Below are 15,978 nucleotides of genomic sequence, written 5' to 3'. Positions count from 1 at the left end.
AGACGCTCTAGTAAACAACAAGAGGACGCTCGCTATGAATCTACATAATAAGAACGCAGTAATAATAACGAACTAACAAACCATTTAGCAACTACTTGGAGAGATAATTAATATACAACATGGAAACGAGATAAAGAACATGTTTGAAGGGCTGCTGGAGTCAACTGGACTAACGTTACATCTCGACCACCGCAGACTGGTGACGGTGAGTGCAATGTGTTCACTGAAACTCAAGATCAACGGATTTTGACTGTACGAAATCTGCCAGGGAATCTCATAATACTAATCAAACAATATAAATATAGTCCTTTCATGCACAATTGATATCCTAACTATTCTAACGTTGCAATGCTTTGATTGATATCTTAAACAACGCTGCAAGATGGTTATGAATGAATTAATGAATGGATGAATGAATGAATGAATGAAAACTTTATTTAACAGATTGCAGAATGGGTACAATACAGTACGGCTCAATACATACAATTGTTAAGGGGATGCAGACCTGAGAAAGACGTTTGTCTTGTTTCCATCAGGGTCCCCCATTTTCAATTCATATAGACATTTATGACATACACAACATACATGACATTTATGGCATAGGGACATATAGGTATTTAGTACTGATACATTTGTGACATAAGCGGTATTCAAATATACAGTACTGTTACCCCTAGATCCTGACAGAGTATATACATATGATGGGGAGGGGACTGTACATTAGGAGGGGGTGGGTGGGTGGGAGAGAAATATACATACAGCGGGGAGGGAATATATAATGAAACGCTCTAGACCACATTGCTTAGCAGAGTTCGGTGATGTGAATGGAAACTGTCAAGTTGATCAACCGATTTTGAGTATATGGGGCATGGGACTTGAGCAATTTTTTTTTTTTTTTTTTTTTTAAATAACTAAATAGTTACTTTTCACAGTAACGCATTACTTTTGGGTGTAAGTAACTAGTACAGTAACGAAGTTACTTTGAAATGAAGTAACTAGTAAAGTAACTGAGTTACTATTTTTCAGTAACTAGCACAACACTGCTTGTCACTAAGCATAGCTTCATAGGTTAGTTACCTTAGTTGTGAGTACACGGTACATATAAACACACATGATGTTTCTCACAACAACAGATCATTTTCACATCTGTAACAAGCCGATTTGCACGGAGAAGCTAACTGCCAGTGACAAAGACAGTTCACACATAACTCGCGCCGTATCCTAAATGCATTGCAGCAACACACGTTTTGGGAAAACATCGTCATTCACAAAACATTTAGAAAAGTAAAACCAGAAGACGTGTTATAAGGTCTGGTCAAACCTGGTCCTACCCGGAACGTAGATCAGCGAAGTGCAGTCACAGACACCGTAGGAACACAGCCGCTCCTGTGTTGTTCGAACTGGGCAGCGTCGCCGCTCCAACCCGCACTACAGTCCTCTTTGTTGACGCAACCTCGCCGTCCTGGCTCAGGGCAGGGTCGACGAAACATCCCCTGTCAAGGATGACGTCGTAGTCAAGAGTGCAAAACATGTTAAAATCAAAGCACGTTCAACAGAATAGCATTAAGCTAACGGCCGCTCCAACCGTTCGGGCGCTACTGCCCCTGCTCGCGAGACGCCGAGCTAACGGCGCACGCGACCAGAAGCGAGCTCACGGCGGCGCGCGAGAAGCTAACGCTACCCCGCGCCAGGCCATGGCCTATAGCAGCAAGCTAACGTTACCTAGTGATCACGACATGCTAGCACCGCAGCTAACAGCTGACTGGCTAACAGTAGGCCCAACCTGAGCAGGCCATGCAGCGATCCCAGCAGGCTAACGCAGCACTAACAGCTGACTGGCTAACCGTAAGCTAAGCAGCTATCACCTGAACATGTATACAATGACATAACACTCACCCAGACAGGCCGCCGTTCTGAACCTCTCCTCACTTTTTTAGAGAAAAGAGAAACAAGATGTCCACACTGCTTTTACAACGGTGATTTTACCAACACCCGACGGAATCAGCACAATACCAAACTGGCCTGTGTAGCTGACTTGAACATGGATCTGCCGCTATCGCACATCCATGCACATATCCCCTCGTGAAGGAATACTCTCATTTGGATATGAAAGAAGGGGCTTAACACGGGACAGAGGGAAAACCACTCGTCCAGAAAACACAGGGATCACCAGTGTTAATGGTCGCGGCCCACTAGTTAACTAAAATGGCTTCAGACCAAGGTCTCCTGTCGTCTAGGAGACTGAACAAAGGACCCTAGCCTGGGCCCGGTTTTCATAACATTGTCAATTAGTCCCCATAGCACTAACAGACAAGTGGAGCCTGCCAGCAAAAACACTACTCACCCAACCTGGAACGCACCGCTTCTCACAACAGCGGCGCGCCACTACAGTCCCTGCACCGCCGGAGGGTTTCACTCCGTCCAGCCGCATCAAAGAAGACTGTAGCTGGGAGGTATGTAGCGGCGTGAACCCCCAATACGAAACCGGTGGAGTTTGTGGAATGATCACCATCTTCCAGACACTCCAGTACGAAGACAATATCGCCGTATTTTCTCGTTTTAAAATAGTGAGAGAGAAAATAAAGATATGATGTCAACGTATTCTCCTTATTCTTCCTTTCCTTAGAGCAATACTTTCTCCACGTCAAGTGGGCATATAGCAACACGTTGCTTGTGATGAAATTTGCGAAGGAGATGAGTGTGTGGCCCATCCCGGCTTATGTAGGTAGGCGGATGGGGGTGTGGCCAGATGAATGCTGGCATTTAAAGGTACATTTGAAATTTATTCAGTGTGCATACGCTGAAGCGAGATTATGCATGAGACGCTGAGCGTGAGCTAGTGTGGCACAGAACTACATTGTAAACCTGTTGTTGTAAACTATGTGGACTTTTTTTTAATGTGTATACAGTATATATATACATATATCTGCCCACCATCCACATCCACCTTGTATGAATCAAATCACCCATTTTGCTAATGTTGAAGAGACCCACCTCTCCTAATGCGGCCTATTCCACGACAAGTGGGACAGGTGTCTTCCCCACTAGAGCTGAAGGTCCCGTATGGAGGAAGGCTGTGGGGTAAACATTTCTTCTTCTCCATCACTCCTCGGTCTCTGGGTCTTCTTTGCTATGTTGTATCCTAATGTAACCACGATACACCAACCAGTCCAGTAAGTAAAAAAATTTAAAGGAAAAACATATATACGTGTATATATATATATATATATATATATATATATATATATATATATATATAATAATAAAGATTATTCTTTTAGAAAAGAGACCAAAAGAGTCTGGAAGAATGTCGATCCCCTTGAAGATTGAGGGTTTGTCGTCACACTCTCAATAACCTGCTACGATCTCTGTGTGCTGGACTCCAACAACTCTTGAAGATCACCCAAAACATTTCAAGATATTTGGCCTAAAGTGACATTTCCATAAGTTCCATTATGTTCCGAGTAACCTTTCTTGATGTCTGGAGAAGGTGGCTGAGAGCGAACTGACCCGTTCCTTTCTTATAAATCCATACCCCCCGCCCACAAACCTTCAACCTGTCTATAAACTCTCTTTCTCACACTAAATCGTTAGAGGTGACCAGAGTCCACAAGGTGGGTCTGACCCAAAAAAAAAGTTGCCAGTTGCCCATTTATATAGTTTTATGTCCATAATTAAGTTATTGCTGGTTGAGTTAAACACAATTTTTATATATTGCTACTGGGTTAGATAGCATACACAAATGACTGTGACAGGACACAAACACTTGCATTAGAACTAACAAAAAACATCAGATTGTGTTTTTGGTAACATTATAGTGTAGTTGAGAGTATCAATTGTTTGATCGAATATAGCCCTTAACACTTTGGGTGCCAATCACGTGTTAATACGTTTCTGGGCCCCAACCGTTGAGTGCCAAAACGTTTCTGGGTAGTTTTTCCTTTTTTTCGATATTTCTATTCATTATCCATCCAGGGAGCCTGGTGTTACCATAGGGAATGGGTCTGAGGTCGCCAAAGTGCAATACCGGCCGCATCCAGCTAGAAGGCGGTATCGAGCACCCTTTGAAACCTTGTATCTTGGCCTGTGCGGCGTGTGATTTTTTTCCATAGCCTGTTTGCGAAGACGCTCTCTGATTGGCTAGGCTGCGTACAGCGAAGAAGAAAATACCCTCTCTGACTGGTTTAGCTCCGAAGGGTCTCTTCCGCCTTGTACATATCAAGTCAAGTCAAGACAAGTCAAGTCAAGAGTTTTATTTGTCACGGCATACAAGTATACAATGAAATGCGGGTGGTCTTGCCCGCAACGATGTGCAATACAGTGGTATAACATGTAATAGAATCCAATAAAAAAACAACATTGTGCAATAAACAGGTAACAGGTAACAGGTAACATGGTGGGACATCTCGGTATCTGTACATAGTTATTTACAGGGCATATAGGACATGCTAGGTAGCTTAGGTAGTGCAATACACTGTTACTGTTGTTATACTAATATTAAAGTGACCTTTCCTTTTTGGCCATAAGTGTGGGCGTGTGCGGCATGAGTGTGTGTCTGCTCATGTTAAAGTGGCTGCTGGTGTGTGAGCGTGCACAGCGTGCGTATCGCGTGTGTGCTCATGTGTGCTTGTGTGTGGAGAGTTCAGTGTTCTGTGGCACTCAGTGATCAGTGTTCAAGGCTCTGATGGCCTGGGGGAAGAAGCTGAGCCTAAGCCTCTCTGTCCTAGTAGCTGGGGTTCGCAGGCGTCTGCCTGACCTCAGCAGCTGGAACAGGCTGTTGTTGGGGTGGTGGGGGTCTTTCATTATTCTGCAGGCTCTGGATTTGCACCTCTTGTTGTATAGAACCTGCAGGGGAGGTAGTGCAATACCCGTGGTACGCTCGGCTGAGCGCACCACTCTCTGTAGGGCCTTCTTGTCCTGTGCCGTGCTGTTTCCATACCAGGCAGTGATGTTTCCAGTCAAGATGCTCTCTACAGCTCCGGAGTAGAAGGACTGGAGTATCTTCCCCGATACTCTGAACTTCCTTAACTGTCTCAGGTGGTAGACGCGCTGCTTCGCCTTTTTTACAACTGTGTCTATGTGTGTTGACCATGTCAGATCCTCTGAGATGTGGACCCCCAGGTACTTAAAGCTGCTCACCCTGTCCACGGTAGCCCCGTTTATCATCAGTGGTGTGTGTGTCTCCTGCTGTCCTCTCCTATAATCCACGATCAGCTCCTTGGTTTTACCAATGTTCAGGAGCAGGCTGTTGTCTCCTCCCGATAGGCCTTCTCGTCGTTATCCGAGATCAGCCCCACCACCACTGTGTCGTCTGCGAACTTCACTATGGAGTTGGAGCTGAACTTGGCCACACAATCGTGTGTGTATAGTGAGTACAGCAGGGGGCTCAGAACACAGCCCTGGGGGGACCCGATGCTCAGGGTGATGGTGTTGGAGGTCTGACCCCCCACCCTGACCGCCTGGGGTCTTTCACTCAGAAAGTCCAGTACCCAGGCGCTCAGGGCGGAGCTCAGACCCAGCTCGATCAGCTTGTCCACCAGTCTGGTGGGGACTATGGTGTTGAACGCTGAGCTGTAGTCAATGAACAACAGTCTCACATAGCCCCCCTTCTGTCGGTCAAGGTGAGAGAGGGTGCTGTGCAGTACCTGGGAGACCGCGTCGTCAGTGGACCCGTTTGTCCTGTATGCAAATTGCATAGGGTCCATATCACTGGGGAGGGAGGCACAAATGTGGTCCTTGACCAGCCTCTCGAAACATTTCATGACCACAGAGGTGAGTGCCACCGGTCTGTAGTCATTGAGACATGTTGGGGAGGGTTTCTTCGGTACAGGGATGATGGTAGACATCTTGAAGCAGGCAGGGACCACTGACTCCGCCAGGGATTGATTAAATATGGCGGTGAACACCGGGGCTAGCTGGTTGGCACAGGACTTAAGTATACGTCCTGTTATACCATCTGGGCCTGCCGCTTTCCTGGTGTTCACCTGCATAAATGCTCTTCTCACACTGTGTTCCGACAACGAGAGAGCCCCCCCGCGGTTGCCCCCCCCCCCCTCCACAACAGCCGGCGCGCCAGTGAGGTCACTAGCCGGAGAGCTAGCAGCGCCACTGTCTACACCAAACCGAGCATAGAAAGAGTTGAGTTTGTCCGTGAGAGAGGCGTCGTCGCTCCCCATTGAGGGGGCGCTGACTTTGTAGTCAGTTATTGTCTTCAGTCCCCGCCATAAGCCTCTTGTGTCGTTTTGTGCCATTTGTGTCTCCAGTTTATCAGCATATGTCCTCTTAGCAAGTTTAACAGCCTTGCGCAGAGTATAGACTGAAGCCTTATACTCCTCCATGTTTCCTGACTCTCTGCCCAGGTTGTAAGCAGTGGTGCGAGAGTTCAGAGCTGCTCTAATAGTACTGTCCACCCACGGTTTCTGGTTTGGGAAAACCCGCACCTTTTTCGTGGGGACAATACTATCAGCTATTGTTGTAATGTAGCTCACCACGGTGTCTGCGAGCTCGCTGACGTCACTGGCGCTACCTTGGAACATATTCCAATCCGTGTCTGCGAGCACGTCCCGGAGCGTGGCCTGATTCGTCAGACCATTTTTTTGTCTCACGTGACACGACGGCGTCACGTGATCTTTGTTTGTAGGCAGGGAATAACAAGATGGAGTCGTGATTGCTCAAGCTTGTAGACCCCATCAATGGCGGTGCCGCTACCGCCTTGTAGCCGGCTCTGAACGGGGTATAACAGTGGTCGAGTGTGTTCCTCCCTCTCGTGGAGCAGGCGATGCGCTGAAAAAAGGACGGCATCACTTTCTTCAGATTCGCCTGGTTGAAATCACCAGCCACGATCGTCGCTGCGTCTGGGTGCTTGATCTGGTGTTTATTGAGGTGATCATGTAGTTCCACCAGCGCTTTGCTAGTATTCGCCTGTGGGGGAATATATACGGCGGTCATAATGACCGCGGTAAACTCCCGGGGGAGGTGGAACGGGCGGCACATATATTCTCTGCTTCGAAGTGGTTATGCTTAGGCATTCTTTCGAAGTGGTTATGCTTAGGCATTCTTTCGAAGTGGTTATGCTTAGGCATTCTTTCGAAGTGGTTATGCTTAGGCCCTCTTTTGAAGTGGTTATGCTTAGGCCCTCTTTCGACGTGGTTATGCTTAGAGTTAGGGTTAGGGTTAGCCAATCGGAGAGCGTCTTTTTCTTCTTCGCTGCAATCAAAGAGCGTCTTCGCTCACAGAAGCTACGAAAAAAATATCACGCCTGTGCGTCGATCCAATGTCTCCGTTAGGGCTGGGCGATATAACGATAATGATAAATATCGCGATATATTTTAATAATCGATATCGAATATCTAAATAAAAAAAAATCGAAATTTTTTTTTTTTTTTTTTTATATAATTTTTTATTTATTTTTTGACCTGCAACAGGGCAGTTTTACAGAGACAGTGGACAGACTTGTCTTTCTTGCCTGCAACTTAAAGTAATGGCTTTGCTTGTCCAAATGACAATACTGACCAAATTGAGATTTATTTTTCTCTTGTCCATTTATTTTGTTTGCTTTCTAATTTAAAATACAGTTTGAAACCGTCTGTACACAGTAGGCTATGTTTGCTAGCAGAGCTAGACTCCAGTCACGAGTCACGGTGCAAAAAAGTGCCAAAAGATCGAAAATAAACTAGCAGAGCCAGAACTGTTCAACTCCCCTGGAGCCACAGCCAGCAGAGAAGCCGGTTTACTTTAGCTTTTAAACCAGCTGCAGCCTGAGAACTGGAGTGTGAGGGGATGTAACACTAAAGATGGCGGCAACGACAAAGAATTGCTGCAAAATAAACATACATCTGTTGTTTAAAAAATATATATTTTTTTTATTTAAATTTTTTTTATACTTATAACAATTTCGATAATTATCGATATCGAGAAATATGATAACATTATCATATCGTTATCGCGATATGATTTTTTGCCATATCGCCCAGCCCTAGTCTCCCTGTAATTTATTTTTCCGTGCAAGGGGAGCGGTTATAACGGTTGGATTGACAAGAATCAAATGCTCCCGATGCATGATGTGTGGTGGATTATGTTGGCGACACGATCAGATAATTGGAATATTCTTTTTGGGGTACATTCTAGTCAGGGGTGCAGTCGTAATAATAATAATAATAATAATAGATCAAATTTATACAGCGCCTTTCATAGAACCAAAGGTCGTAATATCAGAACTGCCTGTACGCCGTTTAAATGACGACACTGCGCATACATGTTCCCTTGCGTGCGCACAGAACAGATGATTATTATGCATAAATAGTAGGAAACATGTTTGTATAGGAAATTACTAGTTTTAGTTTAGTTTTTGTAAATATTGCCTTGAAATAGAAAAGCTGAAAAAAGTTGCAGGATGTAGCCTTCAATATATAAAGAAATTATATTGTCAACAGATATGGTTGAAAAACAAACAATGTTTTAAATGTAATTGTAGATACAATATTGTAGTTACAATTTCTTTAACACTTTGAGTGCCGGGACACGTCTTTTCACGTCTTTGCTAGCCATGCTAAAGTTGCCGGGGGACGCTGTACAGCGTCCTTATATCAATATTTCAAAAATCTGCGATCGGATTCATAATGTCCCTCCGCTGGCCTGAGATCCACCAGCAGGACCCACTGAGCTCTCTGGCGGTTCAGGAGCGCCATCTGGTGGCCGATCGGCGCAATCGCCAAAACAGGATGTTGAATAGAGGTTGTCATGACGACCGTAGTACTTCCGGGCGCTCGCTATGGTTCATGTGACTCTGGCTCGTCACGCTACACGGTGATCGATTGCCAATAACTCGATAAACAACATGATTTGGACGTATATACCATTATACAAGCTGGAGATGGACCGGGTAAAAATATATCCCATAATGATAAAATTTCTACTCGACGATGATCGCCCAACGGCGCGCGGAGACTGGGGTGAGTTTCAGCGTGTAACGTTACCTTCTTCGATAATAACTGATATTATCAACATTTGACCCACATTAGATGATTGGTATAACGCTGCCCACGGAATTATAAACGCCCCCTCGCCCATCCGGTCAACATCAGATGACGTGTAGTAACTTCTAGAAGTACGTCTAGTTGGAATTTTTTATATCGCGCTGATTGCCATCAAACTGTATTTCATCATCAATATAATGCATTTGGGGCTATATATCACATTCTGGAGAAAGCTGCAGAAAGAGATGAAAACATACTTATACATTAGACCATACTTTACTATGAATATGTGAATGAAAAAGTTTAACGTTGCTACACAATGAACAATACATATAGGACTTTGAATGGGCCCTAATAATGGCAATGTAGCAATAGAATTTAAAAAGTTATAGCCCTGCAAAGAAGGGGACTTTCTCCATAGACAAATAGCGCTGGCAATCTATGGTATATCATTAATTTAACCTTAGGCAACCAAAGTGTTAATTGAATTAACTTAAACTAGAAAAGTAAATACAAACAAAAATTAACAATGCAACTTACAGTTTACAGTTTCCTTCTGACGCACAACGAAATGTCTCATACTTCCAGTCGGGACCATTTGGTTCCACAGCTCAAGCAAACCCACACCAATTGGTACAGGGCTTGTATTTTGGTTTTGCACTTCTCTTTCTTTGTTATGCTATTGGTATCCTATTATTATGCAAAGACTAGGTGATAGATAAGTGCCGGGTACTTGGCGCACGGCGCGACGAGTCGAGTGAAAGTTGTGAACGCATTTTTGTGTGCGCGCCGCCGCGCGTGTGCACGCACATCCGTGCGCATACTTCTGCTCAGAAAACTGCCGGGTCGGTGTGGTACCGCGTGGGACCACCACTGCACCACTGATCCTAGTCAAGGTAAGGGCTATATGATATCAATCTTGCGTTGCATGCATTGTATCCAAGCATGTCTTCACCTCGATCCGAACGTGTGTGTGTAACGTTAAGTCCACAGCGTATGCATCAAAAAACGAGAATAATAGCGGGTCCAGGCAAGAAACGGTTATAGTATAGGGCTGACCTTCGAATTCTTTTTTGGAATTCGAAGCTTCAGGGCCAAGATTCGATTTTAATTCTAAGCTTCAAGATTAAAAAATTAAAAATAATAAATATATATATATATTTTTATGTTGTGGGTAGGGCTGCAACTAACGATTATTTTGGTAGTCGACTAATCTGTCGATTATTTTTTCGATTAGTCGACTAATCTAACGATTATTTCTGTCACAACCTCCATCTCTGCTTCCTGTGGGCGCGGCTCCTTTTCCGGGCTCTTAGCAGACTTCTTAGCTTAACATAACAGACCGACAGTAAGTTTGGGGGAACTAATGAGATAACTGGGGTTGCAACAAAAGTGCAACTAGGGCTAAAAACACAATGAAATAAAATAATAATAATAAATAATATATCCTTCTTAGCAGACTTCTTAGCTTAACATCCCAGGGAACTAATGGGATAACTGGGGATGTTGTTTGCTCCTGACAAGAGTCTCAAAGTCTGGGGTGATGGTAGACAAGTAAGTAAGTAAGTAAGTAAACTTTATTTGTATAGCACCTTTCTCAGATAAAATCACAAAGTGCTTCACAGAAGTAAAACATAGCAACATAGAGATGAACGCACTACACATAAAACAATTCTGACACATCGTAAGCATAGGCATAGTTACAATTAAATAAGTAAATATGAGTGCAACTAAAAACATAACAATTATAAATAAATAAACAACGTATACAACCAGGAATTATTTAAAAGCCTGTCTGAATAAAAACGTTTTCAACTGTTCCTTAAAAGTGTATAGGGAGTCAAGTGAACGCATAGAAAGGGGGAGGGTGTTCCAAAGGGTAGGGGCCATAAATTGGAAGGACCGGTCACCTTTTGTTATTAACCGGGTCCGTGGGACAACCAGGAGATTTTGGTGGGAGGACCTACCGTACTTTTCGCACTATAAGCCGCACCTGACTATAAGCCGCAGCAGCTAAATTGAATGATGTGTACATATATAAGCCGCACTGGACTATAAGCCGCATGTGTTTTAATGTTTAATTACCATATGTAACGAGTGGAGCCTGCGGCTTAATTTGACTCAACACGGGAAACCTCACCCGGCCCGGACACGGAAAGGATTGACAGATTGATTGCTCTTTCTCGATTCTGTGAGTGTGAGTGCATGGCCGTTCTTATATTGAGCTTTAAGTTCCCACCTCTACAGAGAATGACTCCCATTGGGACTCAATACTGTCGGACAAATAACATTAACTCATTTACAAGTTGTATTAAGTTTAGCAAATAAGGGAACAGATAAATAACATTTCAATGCAGTAAAAAAAGCAATATTTCGATTTTCGGGTTTTGTCCACATATAAGCCGCACTGTTATATAAGCCGCAGGGTCGAAAAATGGGGAAAAAAGCCGCGGCTTATAGTCCGAAAAGTACGGTAAGTGCACGACTGGGGGAGTAGGGGCGCAGTAAATTAAAAATGTACACAGGGGATCTACCTTGGAGGGCTTTAAAAGTTAAAACAAGAATTTTAAAATGGACACGATAATTAATGGGGAGCCAATGTAGAGTGGATAAAATGGGGGTGATGTGGGCACGCCTACTTGTCCCAGTTAAAAGCCTTGCCGCTGCATTTTGAATGATTTGCAAGCGGTTTAGCACAGATTTATCCAGACAGGTAAAAATTGAATTGCAATAGTCCAGGCGTGATGAAATAAAAGCATGGATGATCATTTCCTTTTCAGCTCTAGAAACAACAAATCTTAATTTGGCAATGTTTCTGAGCTGATAAAAACATGACCGTGTGAGCTGGTTGACATGGCTGTTAAAAGACAGAGAGTCATCAAAAATTACACCTAAGTTCCTCACACCTAAGTTCCTCACATGAGGTTTGACACACTGACCTAAGGGTCCAATAGAATTTTGTATAATGGGGATAATGTGGTCGGGAGCAATAATGAGGGCTTCTGTCTTACTTGCATTAAGCTGAAGGAAATTATCAGCCATCCAGCTCTTGATGGCATCGATGCATTCATTAATAATGCAAAAACGATTACACTCACTGGGCTTAAAAGAACAATACAATTGGATGTCATCCGCATAAAATTGATAAAATATTCCATTAAAACGTTTAATAATCTGGCTTAGGGGAAACATATATAGGGAGAACAGCATTGGCCCTAGCACAGAACCCTGCGGAAGCCCACAGGACAGTGGGGTAGAGTCCGACATGAACTGACCCACTGACACAGAAAAGCTTCTATCAGCTAGGTAAGATGAGAACCATCTCAGTGCTGACCCAGAGATCCCAAACACATCATTGAGCCTACGCACCATAACCACGTGACATGATCAACCGTGTCAACGGCTGCGCTGAGGTCCAATAAAACTAATAGTGAGTGTTTACCATCATCTGCAGCCATTACAATGTCATTGGTAACCTTAAGAAGGGCTGTTTCGGTGGAATGAAATTTCCGAAAGCCTGATTGGAATGGGTCATGCAGATTATGGGTTTCTAGAACCATGAGAAGCTGCTCAGCCACAATTTTCTCCAGCACCTTGGACAGCAGAGGTAGTTTGGAGATTGGTCTGTAATTCTCAGGAAGAGAGGGGTCTAGGTTAGCCTTTTTTAAAAGAGGTTGAACTATGGCATGTTTAAAAAGGCTAGGGACAGAACCTGATGCCAGAGAGCGGTTAATTATTGACAGAATTGTGGGACCAATTGAGTCAAGGACCTCTAAAATCAGGGATGAGGGAACAGCATCAAGGGGATTAAAAGAGGGTTTCGTTTTGTGCAGCACTATAGAAACCTGCTCTAAGGTGACTGGAGAGAACGAGTCTAGCAGCGTGAGAGGAGGAGAGACAGTGGTAGGAAGGCTGTCAGAAAGGGATGAGGGGCAGATGCCTGCTCTAACACCACTGACCTTATCCACAAAATAATTCAAAAAGTTATTACAGTCAGTATAAGAATATACAGGTACACATGGAGGCACAGGAGCAACAATAGTATTGATTGTTTCAAACAAAACCCTTGAGTTTCCCCTGTTGGATGATATTAGATTAGCAAAATATGCAGTTCTTGCATCCCTTATCATGTCATTAAACTGGATCAATAGCTCCTTGAGATGTAACCTGTGGACTTCAAGCTTGGAGGCTTTCCATAAACGCTCTGTCTTTCTACACTGACGTCTAAAACTGTGGATAGACTCATTGAACCAGGGAGTAGAATTGGTACGGGAGGCAGGTCTGGATTTAAAAGGAGCAACTATGTCAAAAATAGTGGAACATTGGTCATGAAAAGACTGCACAAGGGACTCTAACTCGTTGCAATTGGACAGAACATCAGAGTCAAATAATGTTGAAAATGTATCTGCAGAGTTTTGCTTAATTATACGTCGGTGCGTCATCTGGTTATGAGGGAGCACATCAGAGTTAAAACAAACATCAAAAAGTATACACTTATGGTCACTGAGATGGAAATCCTGGAGGTTGACATTCTTAATGTTTAACCCATGTGAGAAAACGAAATCTAAAGTATGCCCGGCTACATGAGTAGGACCCGAAATATGCTGAACAAAATTAAAAGAGTCAGTAATCGCGAGAAAATCTGATGCGGCTTTTGATGCGACGTCATCAACATGAAAATTAAAATCACCGGTGACCAGCACGTTGTCCAGCTTAATCACTGATGTAAGTAACTCAGTAAACTCGGTTAAAAAAAGACTAGTGGAGCCAGGAGGGCGATAAATTAAAATACAATAAAATGGATGCGCTCTGCCAACTATGGTGATTTGTAGTTCAAAGGATTGAAAGGACTCAGAGTTCACTGTCCGACATGCAATACAAGTTTTATGGACCAACGCAAGGCCACCTCCACGACCAGATAGCCGTGGAGTGCTAATGGAGCTACAGTTCGGCGGACAGAGTTCATTGAGATGGGTCTGTTCCAGATCTCTTTGCCAAGTCTCTACAAGAAATAGACAGCTTAACTCTTCCCGGACAAAAAGGTCATTTATAATAAAAGACTTGTTGGTTATGGATCGAGGATTGAGGAGGGCCATTTTAATAGTGGAGCTATTCTCTGGGTTAGCTGGAGTACCTATGGATAGTGCGTGCAGGTGACCCCCTCTACATCGCCTGCCCACCGGCAGTTTACTTGGCCTGTAGCCCACAATTGTTGGAATGGGAGCGGGAGGCGGGGAGGAGAGGGCACAATGATAATTAATGTACATCAAATTGTCTCTTTGTAATGTATGTAGGCCTACAGGTAGCTGCGTAATAGGCTCTTCGTAAGTTACAGCTTGGAGGGGCTGCACTTGTGACATGTCATGGTGGAGGGAGTGGTGCTGAGAAGACCTATAGTCCTGACATCACTTTGAGGCAGACCTGACATAGCAGTGGAAATTGCTAGCTAGGACTTTTCTTCCCTTGGTGTTGGGATGTAATCTGTCACGGTACAGGCTAGGTTTTTTGTAAAGCAACTCTGAGGTCATGCACAATGTCCAATCTGTTCCTCTGCTTTGTCTTCAGCTGGACCAGAGCTGAGAAGCCACTTTCACAAAGATAGGTAGTGCAAAAAAATATATATATATAAAAGATATATATTTTTTTTTAATACGACGCATCGACGCAAAAATTCTGCGTCGCCGAGTTTTTATGATCGATGTAACTGAGGGGTACAATTCCCTGCCTGTATTGAATAAGTATGGTATCATTAAACCACTACTGCGTTACTTATGTACATTACTACTGGCCATACAGTACACAGGTATATGTGATGAACACCACCACAATAACACGGCTTCACAAGAAATACTGTTTATAATAATATTTATTAGAAGAGCACCAAGATTATCTTACATTCTTTATTAAGATTGAGAGTTGCGCTTGTAAGGCGAAGAATGTGCATGAATAGGTCAAGAGCGTAAGTCCATGAGCATATTACGCAGGGGATAATTAATACCACCCGTAGCATAAGAATTATATATGGTACACTAATAGGTCAGCTGGAGATACTAAGGGGGTTCCCTCCGGTTGTAAGCCAGCAGGGGGGAGGAATGTTCGAATGCAAAAGTCTGGATCAACGGGGAATCAATAAGCTCCAGCTACGGGAGGCGGTACATTACTCCCTTGATCGGCAGACGAAAGCAGCAGCTATAATCCAAGTATGCGCGACAGCATAGGTGAAAGCCGCCAGCCTCTCCTAGAGACGGGCTCGAGTGATGCTCCTCACGGGTAAATCCCACACAGCAGCGGGTAGACGGTTCTCTGCTCCAGCAACCACGGTACCAAAATCAATATAATCCAGCCGGAAAAGGCTCTGCATTCACCGGTGTAGATTCTCCTGTGCACGGTACTTCACATTAACTAGGTCGAACTTGACGTTATTTCACTAAGCTCTGACACTTTTACTATCCTATTCGCACACGGTTATAAGTGCTCTATTTAGACGCAAGGTTGCTCACTTCACTTGGTCGTTGACTCGTGATGAAGGCTTTACTAGTAAGGAACGAACGATACGTTGAACGAACGTTTTAGGATAAGACAAGACTACTGCTGTATCCACCTGCGACGTATTTATACGTACGGTGAATAATCTAGTGCCAACCTTATTTCTGTCTCGTATTACTGCGCAAAACCGGGCATGTTCAGGCATGTCTTAGCGGTGACTTTGAACTAGACGTTGGGGGTATGGCCGTGGCGCCTAGGGGATCGCTTCCAATAGGAGAACGAATATTATGGTCTGTCCTGTACCAGGTAAAGGGATATTCCGTGTATATGTACAAAGAATATACAAGGGATATCAAACGATATACAAATAGTATACATGGGATCTCAAGCAATAAATATATATATTCGGTTTAATCTGACCCTTTGTAACAGCCGCCTCCTAATTAGTCCGCACCTAATTAGATAAGCAGAGACAGATTAACCGCCTTGTCCACTACTCAATGTCCGTTGTGAGGAG

At 43.9% G+C, this 15,978-nt stretch overlaps 1 protein-coding gene across 1 annotated transcript in view; it reads right to left on the bottom strand.

Moving 5' to 3' along the window:
- The window catches only part of tmem106a (transmembrane protein 106A), a 60,573-nt gene that overhangs the window by 24,212 nt on the left and 20,383 nt on the right, over positions 1–15,978 (bottom strand). The window contains exon 2 of the mRNA XM_084322417.1: positions 2,995–3,142. Coding sequence (XP_084178543.1) covers positions 2,995–3,103 — 109 coding nt within the window. The 5' untranslated portion in view covers positions 3,104–3,142. The remainder of the gene's footprint in view (positions 1–2,994; positions 3,143–15,978) is intronic.

This window comes from Notolepis coatsorum (genome assembly GCF_963971535.1).
Source record: "Notolepis coatsorum genome assembly, chromosome: 10".
NCBI classification, from domain to species: Eukaryota; Metazoa; Chordata; class Actinopteri; order Aulopiformes; family Paralepididae; genus Notolepis; species Notolepis coatsorum.
The sequence above is the reverse complement of the archived record's forward strand: the minus strand, read 5'-3'. Positions and strand labels throughout refer to the sequence as shown.